We start from the raw sequence: 16,942 nt of genomic DNA, 5'->3' as shown, positions 1-16,942 counted from the left end.
CATGACAATGGCTTTGAAATGTAATGAAAACATTCTTTATTTGGCGGAGTTTGGACTTGGTCCTCTCCACCACTCAGCCTTGACATTACAGAATACAATAAAATAAAAAGTAACTACAATACACACTATAGTGAGTAAGTTACTTGCTCTGTTCATGCACTTAATGATTTCTTTTACTTTTAGTTAGTTTTTTTTCTCCAATTTCACCCGATGGTTTCTCACCAATATTCGTTGTTCAGTTGTTATAATGGTGTTTGTGTTGCGTTGCTAAGGAGTACACGACGTGCAGTACACTGAACAAACGTTGGTGACGCAGTTGGAGTGCTGCGCTGAGTACTTGAAGAAGGCCGAGCGCTATGAATGCCTGGGACCACTCTATCGACTCATCGTGCCCATCTATGAGAAGCGACGCGACTACCAGATGCTCGGTCAGTGCTACCAGACGCTCACTCAGTCTTGTGCCGACATCGTCCAGGTGCAGCGGTCTGGCAAGCGGCTGCTCGGTCGCTACTACCGGGTCGCGCTTTTTGGACAGGTATCGTATTCACTTGGCTTTAGAAGTTATAATAAATAATTGCTGTTGGCACAGGGTACAAAAACAAATGGCAACAGAGTGCTATAATATATGAACTTGGATTCTTGAAACTATAATTTTGTCAACTGGTAGAAGGATGAAATGGCAAAGTTACTGGTTAGTAGGTATGTAAGAAACTTGAGCAGACAAACGAGGCTAATTTGATGAGTCTGGAGAGAGGTTGAACGAATTGTGTGAAATTCTACTCTTGCAAAATGAGAGATGATGACAAGATGCGGGTCAAAAAAAATTAAATTTCAAGCAAAGGGTGGAGAAGTGAAACATGCGTAATCTTATTAATAAAGAAATGAATTGGCTTATATACGGGATAGGAGGTACACATTTTACGCATTATTACTTATGAACTAATAGCTGATTAACTTGCAATTTTCCATAAAGATTTTGAATTTACCGAGGATGGATATAGGTTTTCCTCATTTTCATTGCTATTAATTGATTCTAATTTAATAACTAATAAGAATTCATTCAATTTGTGATTTAAAATTCACGCAACTACAAGGTGCGCCAGAGAAACTTACTTATTTGAAAAAATTCCCGCGCGGTGAATTGGTCGAATAGAGAGGCAGAAGGGGGCGCATCTGGAGGGGGAAGTTGCCAAGTTTATCCACCCTCAAGTAAGTAGTCATCATGCTCTGATCTAGAGAGCAGCGGGCGTTTGCAGTTGAGTGCTTCTTTTCTAATAGTCGATCACTTGTTGTTGCTACGCAACGTGCCTTCCGCGCTCGATTTGAAATTCCTCCTCACAGACTCGTTCCTGGCCGTAGTTCGATTCTGTCGTGGGTCAACTCATTTCGGGAGTGTGGAAGTGTCGCTAAACCCAGAAATGGACTTCAACGAACAATCAGAACTCCAGAAAATATCGAAAGAGTGAGGCAGTCAGTTGTGCGTTCTCCCCGGCGTTCGGCTCGCAAACACGCAGCTGCTATGACGATTTCTGACTCAATTTTTCGACGAATTTTCCATAAAGAACTTCAATTTCATGCCTATAAATTGGCTGTTGTTCAACAATTCACTGAACGCGATTTTGTTGCCCGTCAAAATGCATGTGATATTCTGATTGACAACCTGCCTGAAGACGCGGTAATTTATGTCAGTGATGAAGCTCATGAGATTTTTTTATGGGTTTATTTGAAATCCCTGGTTTATGTCAATCGACCACGAACCATAGCACACCTTAAGAACAACATTCGCGACGCATTGCCAACATACCGATTGATATACTGCAACGAATGGATACAAATTTCAAAAATCGACTTCATCAGTGTATGCGCGATGGGGTCGCCATTGATCTGATGTATTTTCTAAAAATGCATGAAAAAATTTGGATATTCTATTCTAATATAAAAAAAGATTAAAACAATAACTAAAGTACTTTTGTTTTTATTGAACTTTCAAATAAGTAAGTTTCTCTGGCGTACCTTGTATAAAAGCCAAACCAAACAGAGCTTTCTCCAAGTGGTTCCTTATCTTAATTGGTAGCACACGCGACTCATGAGTGAAAAATTGAGTGATCGCAACCAATTTAACTCATTCTTTCCTGGAACTTGTCAACTCTGATAAAGATTATCCACGTAATTTTGTTAAAATAATGAATATTCTATTTTTGATGTTTCCTGGATATTAAGAGATTGCATTTTACACCACAAAATTTTCTCCAGTGCAAAGCACTGGCTACCTGCTAATTGAAAATGAATTAATACGAAGTAGCACGATAGCCTTGATTTAGTAAGTGTTGAAATCGAGATTACTTCAAATCATTTTTTTTTCTTCAACAGGCATATTTTGATGAGGATAATGAAGTTGAATACATCTACAAGGAACCAAAAGTTACTTCTCTGTCAGAAATATCAGAAAGACTGTATCACCAGTTTTCAAACAAATTTGGAACAGGATCTGTGAAAATGATCATGGACTCTGCACCTGTAAGTATTTCATTCGGAAATTCTAACTTAGGATCATTAATTTTATTCACCATATTTATTAATATTTGTATTTGAATTTCTGAAAACTTTCAATGAACCTCAATTAAAACGTTGGTTCAGCAGTACAATGGAAAATATTTAGAAGATGATTAGATTAGATTTGCATTTTAAGTTAGCAAATTACAATTCCATCTTCTAAATAAAACTGAATTTATTTATATGTCCACTTTCAATCCCTTAGAAACAATAATTGAGTTCTGATTATGAAAAACAGAAACTAGCTTGAAAAAAGCTTGTTTGCATTGGTTCCGCTGGATTACATATTTTTAGGAAAAATGTAATTGACTTTCTTGAAACTTTCGTTAGAGTTTTTAATTATCACATTAGTTTCACCTAACCAATTTAGTTCAATATAATGGATGGGTACTGCTTGTCTGATATTGTCTGTGGTTGGCAGGACTGTTTCTGCCTGTTACACGGTTCCGAGTTACAGTGCCTTTGTTTTTTCATTTTGCGAAATTGATCTTCCCATCTCGTCATTTTCATGAGTTTTATGTGAGTAGTGAATGCGTTTCCTGATGTGTGGTGCTGTTGTGTTCATACTGATTTCAGTTTTAATATTGTAATCATCTGTTCTTCTGTTACGTTACGGTTAACCTCAAAATTGTTATACTGCCGGCTCTCAAAAGATCAGATGCGTGGTGTTGCAGGCAGGCGATTTCCTGTGGAATAACGGGAACGGTGATTACGTCTGTCAAAATCTGGGCTATTGGAATTCGGGTGTTGTGAACTTATCGCTCCAGATAAGCTTATCGGTACAGTTCCTCGTTCTGAGTTTATAGAGCATTGCTTCTTTGAACGGTTTACTGGCGTCGTTCGTTTCCATAGTAACGGAGCATTGTTTACTTGATCGCTTCCATCAAAAGCAGCTGTTCGGCGGCAGTGGCGCAGACGTGGCGCCAGTTTTTGAAAACTACTTGTGGCTGTCTATATGTCTGAACGGCTGTGATGTGATCTACGTTTCACCTATTTTAACTTGATTCTCTCCTCCTCTTCCTATATTTCTTTTCTTTTCAGGAGCTTCCGTATCTCCCGCTTTGACCGCTCTCTTAGCGCTTTCTCTTCCCTTATACTTTCCTTTTACCCTTGTAATGAAAATACTGGGCTAGACATCACATGCTAAATAAGTTGACTGAGTCAATCTAAAAATATACATTATTTTTTCAAAGTCGCATCATATGAAGAAAATTATTATTAAAAGATTTTTTATAAAGGGTATTCTTTAAGGAAATGTAATGTCAAGTCTTCTGGGGAAATTGTATGGCGCTGCTTGAAGAAGACATGTAAAGTGACTAGTTACGGACGAGCTGATCAAGGATATCATTGAGATTAAAAATAATCATTCTCATTCCCCTTCATGCGATCCTCTTGCGGGAATGGAAGCGATTTCAAACTGTAATGGGATTTGTTCAACACCAACAAATTATAGCTCTATTTCTGATTTAGACCGATATTGCAACAATGACGACAGTCTCAAACTACATCTCGAGAATTAATGACTGAAAATGGAAAGCTGAGAAAGGAGATAGATACGTGGCGGGATCAATGGGATGATGCAGCTATAAATACATCTATAGCTAATGATTAACGCGAATTAGACAAAACTTTAACTGTTTGCATTGCGAGTATTCAGACTGAACATTCAATGACGTATTTAAATGAGTATGAAGTTCGGTCTGGAACAGAAAAAGCGACTGGTAGGTGCGTCGTTGATGCTGAGACCCAGACTGGGCTAGATGTTGGAGAGCATCAAACAGGTGAAACTATGCAAATAAAAGATTCTCAAAGCATCTATACACAAACAGAATCATTCTACGGGTTGTCAACTACAAAATGCAGGCCAGATTGTGATGGTTTGGGTATCATTCAAACAAAACAACAAACAAACATTAAATGAAAATATGGAAGAGGAGATAATAAAGAATTATGACAGAATCAACGATTTATTGAGAGAATGTGATCAATTGAAGGACACTGTATTGCGCCTTGAAAATCAGATTAAGGAAATAAACACCAAGCAAAGCTAGGATCCTATGAATTCAAACTGTAGACGCCCTTTAACTTGTGAGTTTTCTGTACGGCAGTTGACAAAAGCAAAGAAACCAATCTCTCAAACATCCGCGGTCACAATCGGAGCACACCTGGCATCATTAAAATACTCGCAGACAGCCACGGGAGAGGAATAGGAGATAGAATATCAAATAAATCTAACTTTCATTTCTCAAGTATCTTGAAGCCGGGAGCTAACTTCAGTACTGTAACTTCCGAATGTCTAAAGGAAAGTAGAGACCTATCTTCAAATGACATGATAATTCTAATAGGAGGAACAAATATTGATAAACACAAAATAACCTATTGAACTCTATAAAAAATCTACTACCAAAGCTAACTCATACTCGAGTTCTTCTCTCTAAAGCTGCGTACACATATACGCACTTCCAACCCGCATCGAGCACGCTCCGCCTTCGTACCGCCCTCGTTCCTCCATCGTACCACAGTCGCTCCGCCCACGCACCCATCATGAACGTTACGGAAGATGTTAGATCTTCTCGCGTTCCCCGGTAGAACCACTGTTGCTTCCCGGTCGATCATAAATCGCTCTGCTGGAGTGACGTTCGGTTGCGGAGCAGAGCGAAAGTCTGTACGCACCTTAATGTTCCACATCGACACGATCTTCATCCTACATCTCTTATCAATAAGATAGTAACAGAGACCAATAGAAAAATCGAATTAATAGCCAAATAGTTTAAAAATGTGGAAATGTTAGAAATGCAAAAATTGGGAAGATTTCATACCCACCATGGATTACATCTAAACTCAATAGGGAAACACGTGATAGCCGAGAATAGTTATTTGTGCAACTAGTGCGCAAAGTGACAGTTTGCTGCACCGAAAGAAACGTTTACGCACGAGCCGTAGGCAAGTGCGGAATAATGGTTCCTTGAGTGCAGCAGAAGAACTTTGCGCACGTATTTCACATTAAATTTTTCCTACAGTTACCATTGAATATGAAAAGTGGGTAATTATGGGTAAAATTCCCTGAAATCCATCAATTGTTTTTCTGTTTAATTATTAATAAAACCTTAATTTATTTAAAATTGAATAATAATAATGTAAATGAATAAAGGCAGCACATGGCAATGTGGTGGCAACCACTGTCATCGTTGTCCACTGCCATATTATAACGTGGACCACAGTCAGTGTTACCAACTTAGTTTTGATTTTCCTGCACTGGTGCTCCCTATAACCTACTAACTATTTTGCGTTGTCATGCTGCAAATCTGTAGTACGCAAAGTAATAGTTTGCGCTCTAGAGCGGAAAAGTAAGTCTTTGCGGCCTGCAATCAGTGCACAAATGCTCAATTTTCAAGGTATCTGTAGGAAAAATCATTAATCAATTTCTGAGAATTCAACAGCCACTCCACCCCAGCAACTTGTGTCTACACAAGAGCACTCTTTAAACTAGTATCGCCCGACAATGAACATAATTCGGCTGAGGTTAACAATGAACCAAAGTTGATTAACTGTTCGGAATCTCCAATGAAGACAACTTCAATGCTCAGTTTAAACATTGCTGGTGTTGCAAAGAAAATAGAGGACTTCAATATCATACTTCAGGAACACAAGCTATTAATTGTGACTCTTAGTGAAAATTGGCTTCCATTGAATAATAGCGAAGCATTAAACAAATTAAGTGAATATAATCTTGCTGCTTTCTACGGTCGCGAAGAGACAGCTCGAGGTGGTGTTTGTATTTTAATAAACAATCGTTATAACTTCTCTCGTGTCAAGCTGCGCGAAGATATAAAAGTGTTGTCAGTCGAAAAACTATTCGAGTGCATCGGAATTGAACTTACACTACAAATTGGGTGCAAGTCTTTGGTATGTGTTGCTATCTCACTGTATAGAACACCTTGGGAAGGTTGTCTTAAAAGTGGATGCTGTGAAGAATCTTTCAACGCTTTTTTTCTCAAATTTCTATAAAATTTTTATATCTTCTTTCCCTCTAAAATGTATTCAGGTTAAAAATGAGAACAAAAAATGGTTAACAAATGGCATTAAAACCTCAATAATTAGAAAAAGAGAATTGCTTGTTGAGTCAAGAACAAATAGGGATCCAGAGTTCTTAATTTACTTCAAAAAAATACAAAAAAAATACTGCGAAAGATCATTGATGTCTCTAAGAGAAAAAGCAATGATACTTATATTAACTCGAGTCGAAATATAATCAAAGCTACATGGAAGGTAATAAAGGATGAAATCGGTTATGCTCACATATCCTCCCAACCTATAGAACTATCAATAGATAATAGAAAAATTTCAGAACCTCTTCTGGTTGCTCAAGCTTTTAACAATCTTTTTATATCAATAGGACAAAGCGAAGAGGCTGATAATACTTTCTCTGGATCCAATCAACAGGTATTTGAACCCAACAGCCCAAATCGGTTGCTATCTCAATTTGAATTTTCTTCAATCTCAGAAAAAGAAGTATTAAAAATTATAAATAATCTTGAAACCTCAGTCACTGGTGGATGGGATGGAATCACACCTAAAGTGGTAAAATCAGTTGGGTTTTTAATCAGTAAACCTCTCACTCACATAATAAATCTGGTTTTTAAAAACGGAATTTTCTCAAAAAAACTCAAATTCTCTATTGTTAAACCAATATTTAAAAAAGGGAGTCCTACTTGTCCTGAAAATTACCGTCCCATAGCAATCCAGACTATATTCTCTAAAATTATAGAACGAGCAGTTTTCCTCCAACTCAACAATTACTTTGAAAGTAACAACTTACTTTACAATAAACAATTTTGCTTCCGTAAAAGTAGATCAACAATGCAAGCAATATCTGAAGTGGTTGACAGCAGCCTCCGAGCATTGGATGGGTCGCGGAGTATAGTGGGTATCTTTTGCGATTCATCCAAGGCCTATGACAGGGTTAATCACAAAATTCTACTAAAAAAACTTGCTTATTATGGGGTCACAGCCAAAGCATTAGACTTTTTTCTAGTTTTCTAGAATTCTAGTTGAGGGCTCAAAAAGGGATATCCAAATTAAGACTCAAACGGCAATTTCAGACTTAAATCACTGGCTCAATGAGAATCACCTTAAACTAAATACCAACAAAACAAAATTTCTTCAATTCGCAGCATCCCGTCGAACTTTAAACAACAATATACCTAACGTAGACCTATCAGGCTACAATCAGTCAAAAGTGACGAGGTTTCTCGGGGTCGAGCTGCAGGATGACTTGAAATGGGGTGATCAGGTGCAGCGTCTCTTGCTATCTGTTATTCTGTTCTCGCTGAGGTGTGTGAGGGGAGCAGCAGGGTATAATTCCCTGATTGCGATCTATCATGGCTATCTCATGTCTGTCATTCGTTACAGTTTGATATTCTGGGGTGGCTATGACACACACCTTGGGGTAATTTTCAGGAGGCAGAAAAGAGCTCTGAGAATAATCTTCAACCTCAGTGCCCGAACATCCTGTAGGCCTTATTTTGTGAGAGAGAGTATATTAACTTTGCCAGCCATGTACTTTCTGGAGATCATCACGTACGTTAGTAAAAATTGGAGGGCATTCTCATCCGTTTTACTTGATCATTCCTACAATACGAGGAGTGGTGGCTCACTCCTCGGTTACCCCGCACATAGACTAACCCTTCTGGAGAAAGGCCCACACTATTGCGCAATAAAAATTATAAATAGACTCCCCCATCATTTTAAAGATTTTTCCAACTTTTCAAATATGACCGGAAGGATAAGGAAAATTCTGTTAAAAAGAGCGCCATACACAGTGGATGAATGTGTGGATGTCTTGAGGGAAGAAAATCACATATCATAGAATTATTACAAAATAAACATTTCATTTGAATCAACTGAAATTAATCGATTTCTTCCAGGGGGTGCTCCTGAAGGCATTGTTTTTCTCTGACGTCTCCTCCGTGTACTATTGTGCTTTCTGTGTTTATTATTGATTGTGAGGATTCAATGCTGTGAAGCTTGTCTTTTATATGCAACTACTTGAATAAATGAAATTTGATTTGATTTGATATTTGATAATTAGTGATTTCAAAGCCCTAGCTAAGAAACGTACAAAAGTAATTTATTATACAATTACATAGTTAAGAACCTTGAATTTTAGAAGTGTACGTGTATGCTCAGTAATAGAGAGTAATAGGGATTTAGCTAAGTTCTAGACTTAAACCGCCTTAAACTCTGTAGTCAGAAAATTGGTTTTCCGAGTCAGTGCGTTTACATAGTCCAGGACTCGGAATAGACTCTGAAGTTTATAATTTCGCTTTCTGAGTGAAGGGCTTATAAGTCCAGGACTTGATTTAGATTCTCGCCTCTTTCTTTCTGAGTCAAGGATTTATAAAATATCATTAAGTCCAGAACTTAAAACAGCGTGATTTTAAACCCTCGACTGGAGTAGGGTTTGAATTTAAGTTCGAGATTAACAGTCAAACACAATTCAGCTATTGTTTTGGAGTAGATGATTAGATGTATTTGAATACCTAAATTATTTGTTTAATATATCTAAATTCATAATTTATATAGTTTGCAAGTCTATTTTGGAATAAAGCTCATAGAACTTTGAAATTTATAACAGAAAATTATGCATAAAATTAATCTTATTTTATGACTGGACATAACCTAAAAATTTTCAAGAAGAAAAATACAAGGCTTGCCTTGGAATTTTATCTTCCAATGTGAATGTTATTAATCAATGTCATATTCAGCCTATTAGTAATAAAAATATAACAATAATAAAATATTATTCCCGATTTTTTCAAAACATATACGTTTTCCAACTCAATAGCCTACTAAAATGTTTATTCCAAAATCAATGGCAAGGATCAATGATCGATAATATAATGATCCATAACGTAAAATGAAATGTTTATTCATAATTGACATTGAGTAGCGACACACAGTTTTTATGACGCATGCGCTTTGTATTCAATCATAAACCATCGCCGGAGAGGGCGTTTGTGGTGATGTGAGGGTGAGGGTGAGAAGTGGGGAAAGTGTAGCGACGCAGTAGGCAAGACTTGGTTTGGCATTCGAATTATAAAAAAATTCAGTCTATGTTACATATAACTCAACTATTTTAGTTGTGGACAATATGGATCATCATAAAAATTAATCAACTAATTATAAATCAACAACTATTTTAGTTGTTGACAATATTTAACATCATAAACATTTTTTTAATCTCCAATTTCTTTCATTCAGAATTATCAGTCATTTTTTAACTGAATTTTCAGTTATTATTTCAGTTTATCAGGTACAATAATTATTATTATTAGCCTATTCTAATTGTGGAAGACTCATTTATTTAGAGAGAAAGCAATAGGAATGCCCTATACACACAATAGTGCATCAGTTTAAATGAATGCAGCATTCTGAGGTGTAGTTGTGTATTCTATTAATTACATAGAACATTAATATTTATTATTACTAATTTCATAATTTTGTTTGTATTATCAATTTTTACTAATTTCAATATAAAAAACTTTAATCCTATATCACTGAATGAAGTTTGTAAATTAATAGTAATTATAACACGCTACAAGCAACTAATAACGTATACCCCAACACACATCATTTATAGTGGGGTGTATATTTACTCATTCATTGAATTATCTATGCCTATTAAGGAATTATTCAATGCATAAAACTTCATTGTATTAAATGTTATAGTATTCAAATTTGTATTGTAATTGTTTTTGATGAATAAAATTTGATTTGAGTCTCGCTCAAATTCACGCTGCATCTATGAGACCATGAGACAGCTCATGAAAGAGCGGCTATCGATTACGATTGAATATAAAGCACATGCACCATAAAAACGGTGTGTCGCACCTCAGTATCAAGTTTTATTCATTCATGTTTCAAAAGGTTAGGTTTTGCTTTGAATTTGGAGAGCATGCTCATTCTAATTATCCCACTCCAATCAGCTGTTTTGGTATTGCTATAATGCCAACAATACAACAATAAAATATTGTAAATTTCCCTCATGTTTACTGCGTTAAAAGTCTGGACTTAATTAAGTCGAGAACTTGATAGACCCCGGAGTTTAGAAGATAAACCCGTGACTCAGTCACTCAGAAAGTCAATTTAGACCCGAGCGCTTATTTTAGTCCTGGACTCTGTAAGCCCAGATTTTATAGATCCCGAGCTTGGAAGACGGCCTTAAATGTCCAACAGAAGTTTTCAACTTCGAATAAACTATTGCATTTTTGGATGATCGGATGTGGAAGACGCTAGAAGCACCAAATAGTTGGTCAAATAAGCGCATGGTCTCTACAGTGGGCCTCACTTCAAACGGTCAGCATTCCTTATAAATTGAATTAATGCTTCTCATTCAACAATGTATGATAGTTTGGAGTGAATCTCATTATGTATCGCGGTCTAGACTATATTTCAAACAGTGCCTGACTTAGTTATCTGTTAATGAGCAGTCTATCAATTGAATGAAACTTTTTATGATATTCATGTAGAAATGTTTTTTAGTTTGAATTATCAGAGCTGGATCCAAAACTGGCGTACATCCAGGTGACTCATGTGACAGTGCACTTGCCGAAACATGTATTGGAAGTGAGACCAACCGAGTTCGAACAGAGCCATGACATCAGCTCGTTCATGTTCGAGACGCCATTCACGCGCCAGGGCAAGGCCAGGGCCAACTCCCCTGCCGAACAGTGGAAGCGCCGCACTGTGCTTCACAGTAAGATCATATTTTCTCTTCTTATAACGACTGTTAGATTACTGTTATGATTCAATTGAACGTTATAATAGTTATTTATGTATTAAGAGCGTAAAATGCGACTTAATCGCTCGAACCAAAACAGTTACTAAGTGACGCGTAGTGGAGCGTGGTAATTTTGACGAGAGTGATAAAGAAGCTTTTTGCTCGAATTACATACCAAATTTTTTCTACAACTGCAGTATTGGATTCCAATACAATAAACAGTTTTTTTATAATTCATCCAATTATTTTGATAAATCAATGTAAAAATAATAATATCCGGTGGAGTTATAGTTAATTCGTCATTGATCATGTCCATTGCTGAATTCATTGTTGAGTTGAGATGATGATAACCTTCAAATCTAGCTTACACAAAAATGTAGCCTACTACGCATGCGCTGCGGTTAGTGAGTGTAAAGTAAACAGCTGGCGAGCGTAATAGTTATTTGTATATCTAGAGTGAAAAGTACTGTTTTTTCTCCCTGAGTGAATAGTTTGAAGCCCGAGGCGAAGCCGAGGGCAACAATTTTCCTGAGGGAGAAAAAACATTTTTCACTCGTGATGTACACAACATTTTTCCTCCACCTACATTTTTATAAGAACTGCAAATAAAATAATTTTTAAAAACTTACGTGACCAGTAAAAAGTGTCACAACATAACCTAAAAATAAAACAGCTGGCTTGTAATCACACAGTTGTAACAACAATGGCCAACTCGACTACAATACTATGATGAAGTTCCCGTTTCAAATTTGATTAGGAATATTGATGAAGAATATTCGTTGGCTGGTATACTGATATGCAGTTTGTAATCATTTTAGCATGAAACATATATTTCATAATTATATTGATCAAATGTCTGGTTAAGGTATTGAATTTAGTTGCTTTAATGACTACTCTATATGCTTCCTCATCTAAGCTTAGACCTTCTAACCTATATCAAAAGTAAGTTTTTACTTACTTGTCAAATGTCTGGTTAAGGTATTGAATTTAGTTGCTTTAATGACTACTCTATATGCTTCCTCATCTAAGCTTAGACCTTCTAACCTTTTTCAAAAGTAAGTTTTTACTTTTCTTGCCCTATACCATAATATGTAAGGAAAGTAGCCTATTGCTTTCCGAAAAAATTAAGGTACCCCAATTTTTACTTTTATATACGTTCCAAGGTCCCCTCAGTCCAAAAAAGTGTATACACACACACACACACACACACACACACACTCACACACGATATCTCATCTCCCAATCAACAGAATGACATGAAATTTGGAACTTAAGGTCCTTACTCTATAAGGATCCGACACGAACAATTTCGATCAAATTGCAATTCAAGATGGCGGCTAAAATGGCGAAAATGTTGTCAAAAACAGGGTTTTTCGCGATTTTCTCGAAAACGGCTCCAACGATTTTGATCAAATTTTTACCTGAAATAGTCATTGATAAGCTATATCAACTGCCACAAGTCCCATATCTGTGAAAATTTCAGGAGCTCCGCCCCATCTATTCAAAAATTGATTTCAGATTTCTAATTATCAGGTCTCATATATAATTTAAACGAAAAATTTAGAGTAGAAAAGATTGAGCATCAAAATCTCTACAATTAATGTCCAGTAACATTTTCACCTAAAATTGAAAATAAGCTTGAAATTTGAGAAAATGTGATTATTCAATGGCAAACTGTTGGCAACATACTGTTGATTCTATTAAATCATTCACTATGAAGAGATAGCAGATCTCGTGTGTATCCAGCGTTATTGTCCTGCCACCAGCTGGCTCAGATCTTTGAATAGTAGACTTGAGATGCGCGTGAACTCTAGCGTCAGGTGATCAATTTTCATACCGGCAAGGAAAGTTGTGTGAGTGGGCCACACCAGATTTTTTTGAAAATAGAGATGCTTCCCATCTTATTTAAAGGGAGTTACTTTTACGCTATAGGGAGTTTTTCTGCTTTTTCCTCCCGAGAGCGAAACAGTGACACATTGGTATTATGTTTCAGGGAGTAAAGTAGGCTCTTTAGACAGTAGGTGGAGGAAAAATAGATTCTCGATCACTCCTCACAAAACAGCTGTTTTATGATTAGTTTTCGGTTTGTAAAGAAGAACTTTACGAGTGATTGTAGAAAAATATAGGCTATGACAGTTACAGATAAGAACAATTAATTATACCACAAAACAAACTAATTTTGAATTTAGAAATACTTAATATGAATATAGAATTAGAGAGAAATAAAAAAATAAATAAATGAAAATGTCCAAAAAACTGAATAAACTTGAAATTTAGAGCTGAAAAACCACACGATTCCAAAATCTAGATTCCAAACTCCTGGTATAACTATTTTTTGAACTAGAAATTAATTTGTTTTCCGTAAAACCTATGATTTTATCATCTATTTAAATTTAAGAGAGATATTCAAGGTTCCCCAGTTTTTTCTGTACAAATGACAGTAAATGATGTGTGGATATTATATCAAAATATGAATTTTGGATATAATGGAATAACTTATTGAAATGCATTATTTATTGAATGAATAATAACACAACTTCAATTTCTTGTTTTCTTTAGCACTTTTTGACACTGAGCTGTTAAGTGTTGTTGGAAAAGATCTCCTTTCTTGAAAAGTCAAGAAAGATTTATGTTCTATCGTGGTTTCTGCTCTATTTAAAATAATATTAAGGTAATTAAATGGTATTCTTATTATTTTTGTGCAGCCGAGTACACATTCCCGTATGTGAAGAAGCGTCTGAGAGTGGTGAGCAGAAGTGAAACTGAATTGAGTCCCATAGAAGTGGCCCTGGATGAGATGAATCAGCGGGTCACTGAGCTTTTCGACGTTGTCTTGACTAGACCCACCGATGCCAAGAAACTGCAGCTACGTTTGCAGGTATGTGCATTTGTCAAGTATATATTTTGGCTAGATGGGTAAGGCGAGCCTACCTGCTAGTCCTATCTTTCAGTTATTTAATTTTCAGATTGATAACATTTTTTATTGTTAAATAAAATTTATGTATTGTAGTCATAAATAGTGTACTTTTGTATTATATAATTCTGATAAGAGAGTCTGAGACTACTATTGTGAAAATTTTCTACAGTGAGATTCACTTAAAATTGTCTGCTTTCTCATGAATAACACAATACTGGCCCCCTGTGGGTCGGGGAGCTTTGATTCGAACACCGTACTCAAGAATGTGTTGAAAACCATAATTCACCCACAGTATCAGGCAACTCCAGAAGTTGCCTTGCCTTCAAACCCACGGGATCTGCCCCATCAGGGCAGTTTCGGAGGTGTAAAAAAAACCCAAGAGACCAGAGATGGGTGAAACTCCAGGCACAAATGTGGGTTAAGAGGCTGAGTCGAGGGTGACCTGGTGCCCTAGAGGCAATTCAGCGGAAGGACCTACAGGAAAGCCAGGATTGGAAGTCACGTAGGTCACGAGTTTGTGGGTGGAGAGGCCAAAACTCATCACTGCTCAAAGAAGGGCGGCCATTCAGGCGAAACGTCTTGGGAGAGGCAAGTCTTTTGACCCTGCAGAGTTTCGGAGGGGCATAAAGAAAAACCCAAGAGACCAGAGATGGGTGAAATTCCAGACACAAATGTGGGTCAAGAGGCTGAGTCAAGGGTGGCCAGGCGCCCTAGAGGCAACTTGGCCACCCCTTCCTCAGCGGAAGGACCTTAAAAGAAGGCCAGGAGTGGAAATCACGTAGGTCACGAGGACTAATCAGTCTGAAGAGACTGCCAAGCATATCACATTGGATTGCGATAAGCAACCATGTGATGAATGGAATCTTAGCATAGGGAAAAACTCCTGGTTCTTGTAAAGGACACAGGTATCGGTTTGCCTAACTAACTTACAACATGGGAACACAATAAGCTTCGGTTAACGTGTGGGATTCTTTGAACCTTTGGATCCTTGAATCCGTCCCTTCAAAAATAATAATAATAATAACACAATAGTGGCTGCCCTCAGTAACATTCCCTTAAACATTCAACCTACTCTATTGTACTGGGTCCGGCAGTCAAACCTGACGGTTTTTGATATTGGATAAATTCAAAAGCTGTTGAGATATATTTATATATTTTGTTTTATTGTAAAGAGGAGAATTGGAAATTACATTTAGTATTAAAAAAAATTGAAAAATAGCTTACGGCGCAAAAATTACGTCATTTAAATGTTGACCACCATTTTCTGTACACTGTACGAGTCTCTTGGAAAAGTTCGTCATGACTCTCTCCAACGTTTGCCGCGGGATCTCACGAAGTTCTCGCCGAATATTCTCCTTCAGTTGATCAAAATTTCTTGGCTTGTCAACATACACTCTTCCCTTGAGATACCCCCACAGATAAAAGTCACAAGGGGACAAGTCGGGAGAACGTGCTGGCCATTCAATGTCACCCCTGAGCGAGATCAGCTTGCCTGGGAAAAATCCTCTGAGTTGAGCCATGGAGGCCCGCGAGGTATGGGCAGTAGCTCCGTCCTGCTGAAACCATACCCTCCTGAGAGGTATGCGGTGGCGACGTAACTCAGGAATGAGAAAGTCACGGATCATGGCAACATAACGCTCTGAGTTCACTGTCACTGTATGGCCACCCTCTTCAAAAAAATAAGGCCCTATAACTGTTGACCTACACACTGCAGCCCAGACAGTTACTTTTTCACAGTGAAGAGGCCGCTGATGAAGTTCCCGTGGGTTATTTGGGGCCCAATAACGGAAATTTTGTTTATTAACACATCCATTAAGGTGGAAATGAGCTTCGTCTGAAGTCAAAACAATGATTCCAGGGTCTTCCTCAATCTTTCTTAACATGGTTTCAGCAAAATTCAACCTTCTACCAAAATCTCCTGCTTGTAACTCTTGAACAATAGCAATCTTGTAAGGGTGGAAGCTCAAGTCGTCATGAAGAATACGTCTCACAGACCGGTCGGAGATCCGAAGAGCTTGGGCGTGACGAATGGCAGAGCGACGAGGGCTCCGTTCAAAAGCATGTCGAACAGCCTCAACGTTAGCAGGAGTTCTTACCGTTCGAGGTGATCCTCCTCTCCTTCTTGTGGTTCCAAACGCAGTGTTCTGAAAGTTCCGAACCCACAGAAGAATTGTGTTTCGTGACGGGATCGCACCACGAGGGGGAATGTTAAACCGTATACGGAAACTCCTTTGCGTTAGAATCACAGAATCATTATTTCTAAAAAACGTCTCGACTACAAACGCACGATGTTCAGCGGTCCAACGCTCCATTGTTACTGAACTAATGAACTTCCACTCAAGGTGAACAAGATGGCGCCCATCCCCACCCGCCCAGTCAACCCCACCACCACCTATCCCCACTTAAAAACCGTCAGGTTTGACTGCCGGACCCAGTATTTGAGTGGGTCAATTTCCGTGAAATCATATTATAGCTTTATATTTGTGTAGTTTCTTGATGGAAAATATCTTGAATTAAATATCCTAACTCCTGGATTAAATATCATGGGCATGTATCTATTTGGTTACGTGTGTTTCGAAGGAAGTAAATTCTCGTTGAAATTCTATTACTGTATTAAACTTTCATTTTAAAAGTTGGATAAAGTTACTCAACTTTTATTCTATTTCACAAAATTTTCTGTGAGTTTTAAC

At 37.4% G+C, this 16,942-nt stretch overlaps 1 protein-coding gene across 1 annotated transcript in view; it reads left to right on the top strand.

The window, feature by feature from the left end:
* LOC111061937 (dedicator of cytokinesis protein 9) overlaps positions 1 to 16,942 on the top strand; it is a 109,642-nt gene that overhangs the window by 76,604 nt on the left and 16,096 nt on the right. Inside the window, exons 34-37 of the mRNA XM_039424058.1 lie at positions 273 to 535; positions 2,371 to 2,517; positions 11,098 to 11,311; positions 14,041 to 14,213. Of these exons, the coding sequence (XP_039279992.1) occupies positions 273 to 535; positions 2,371 to 2,517; positions 11,098 to 11,311; positions 14,041 to 14,213 (797 nt within the window). The remainder of the gene's footprint in view (positions 1 to 272; positions 536 to 2,370; positions 2,518 to 11,097; positions 11,312 to 14,040; positions 14,214 to 16,942) is intronic.

The sequence above is a fragment of the Nilaparvata lugens genome, chromosome 3 (assembly GCF_014356525.2).
Source record: "Nilaparvata lugens isolate BPH chromosome 3, ASM1435652v1, whole genome shotgun sequence".
NCBI classification, from domain to species: Eukaryota; Metazoa; Arthropoda; class Insecta; order Hemiptera; family Delphacidae; genus Nilaparvata; species Nilaparvata lugens.
This window is presented reverse-complemented; position numbering and strand designations above follow the sequence as displayed.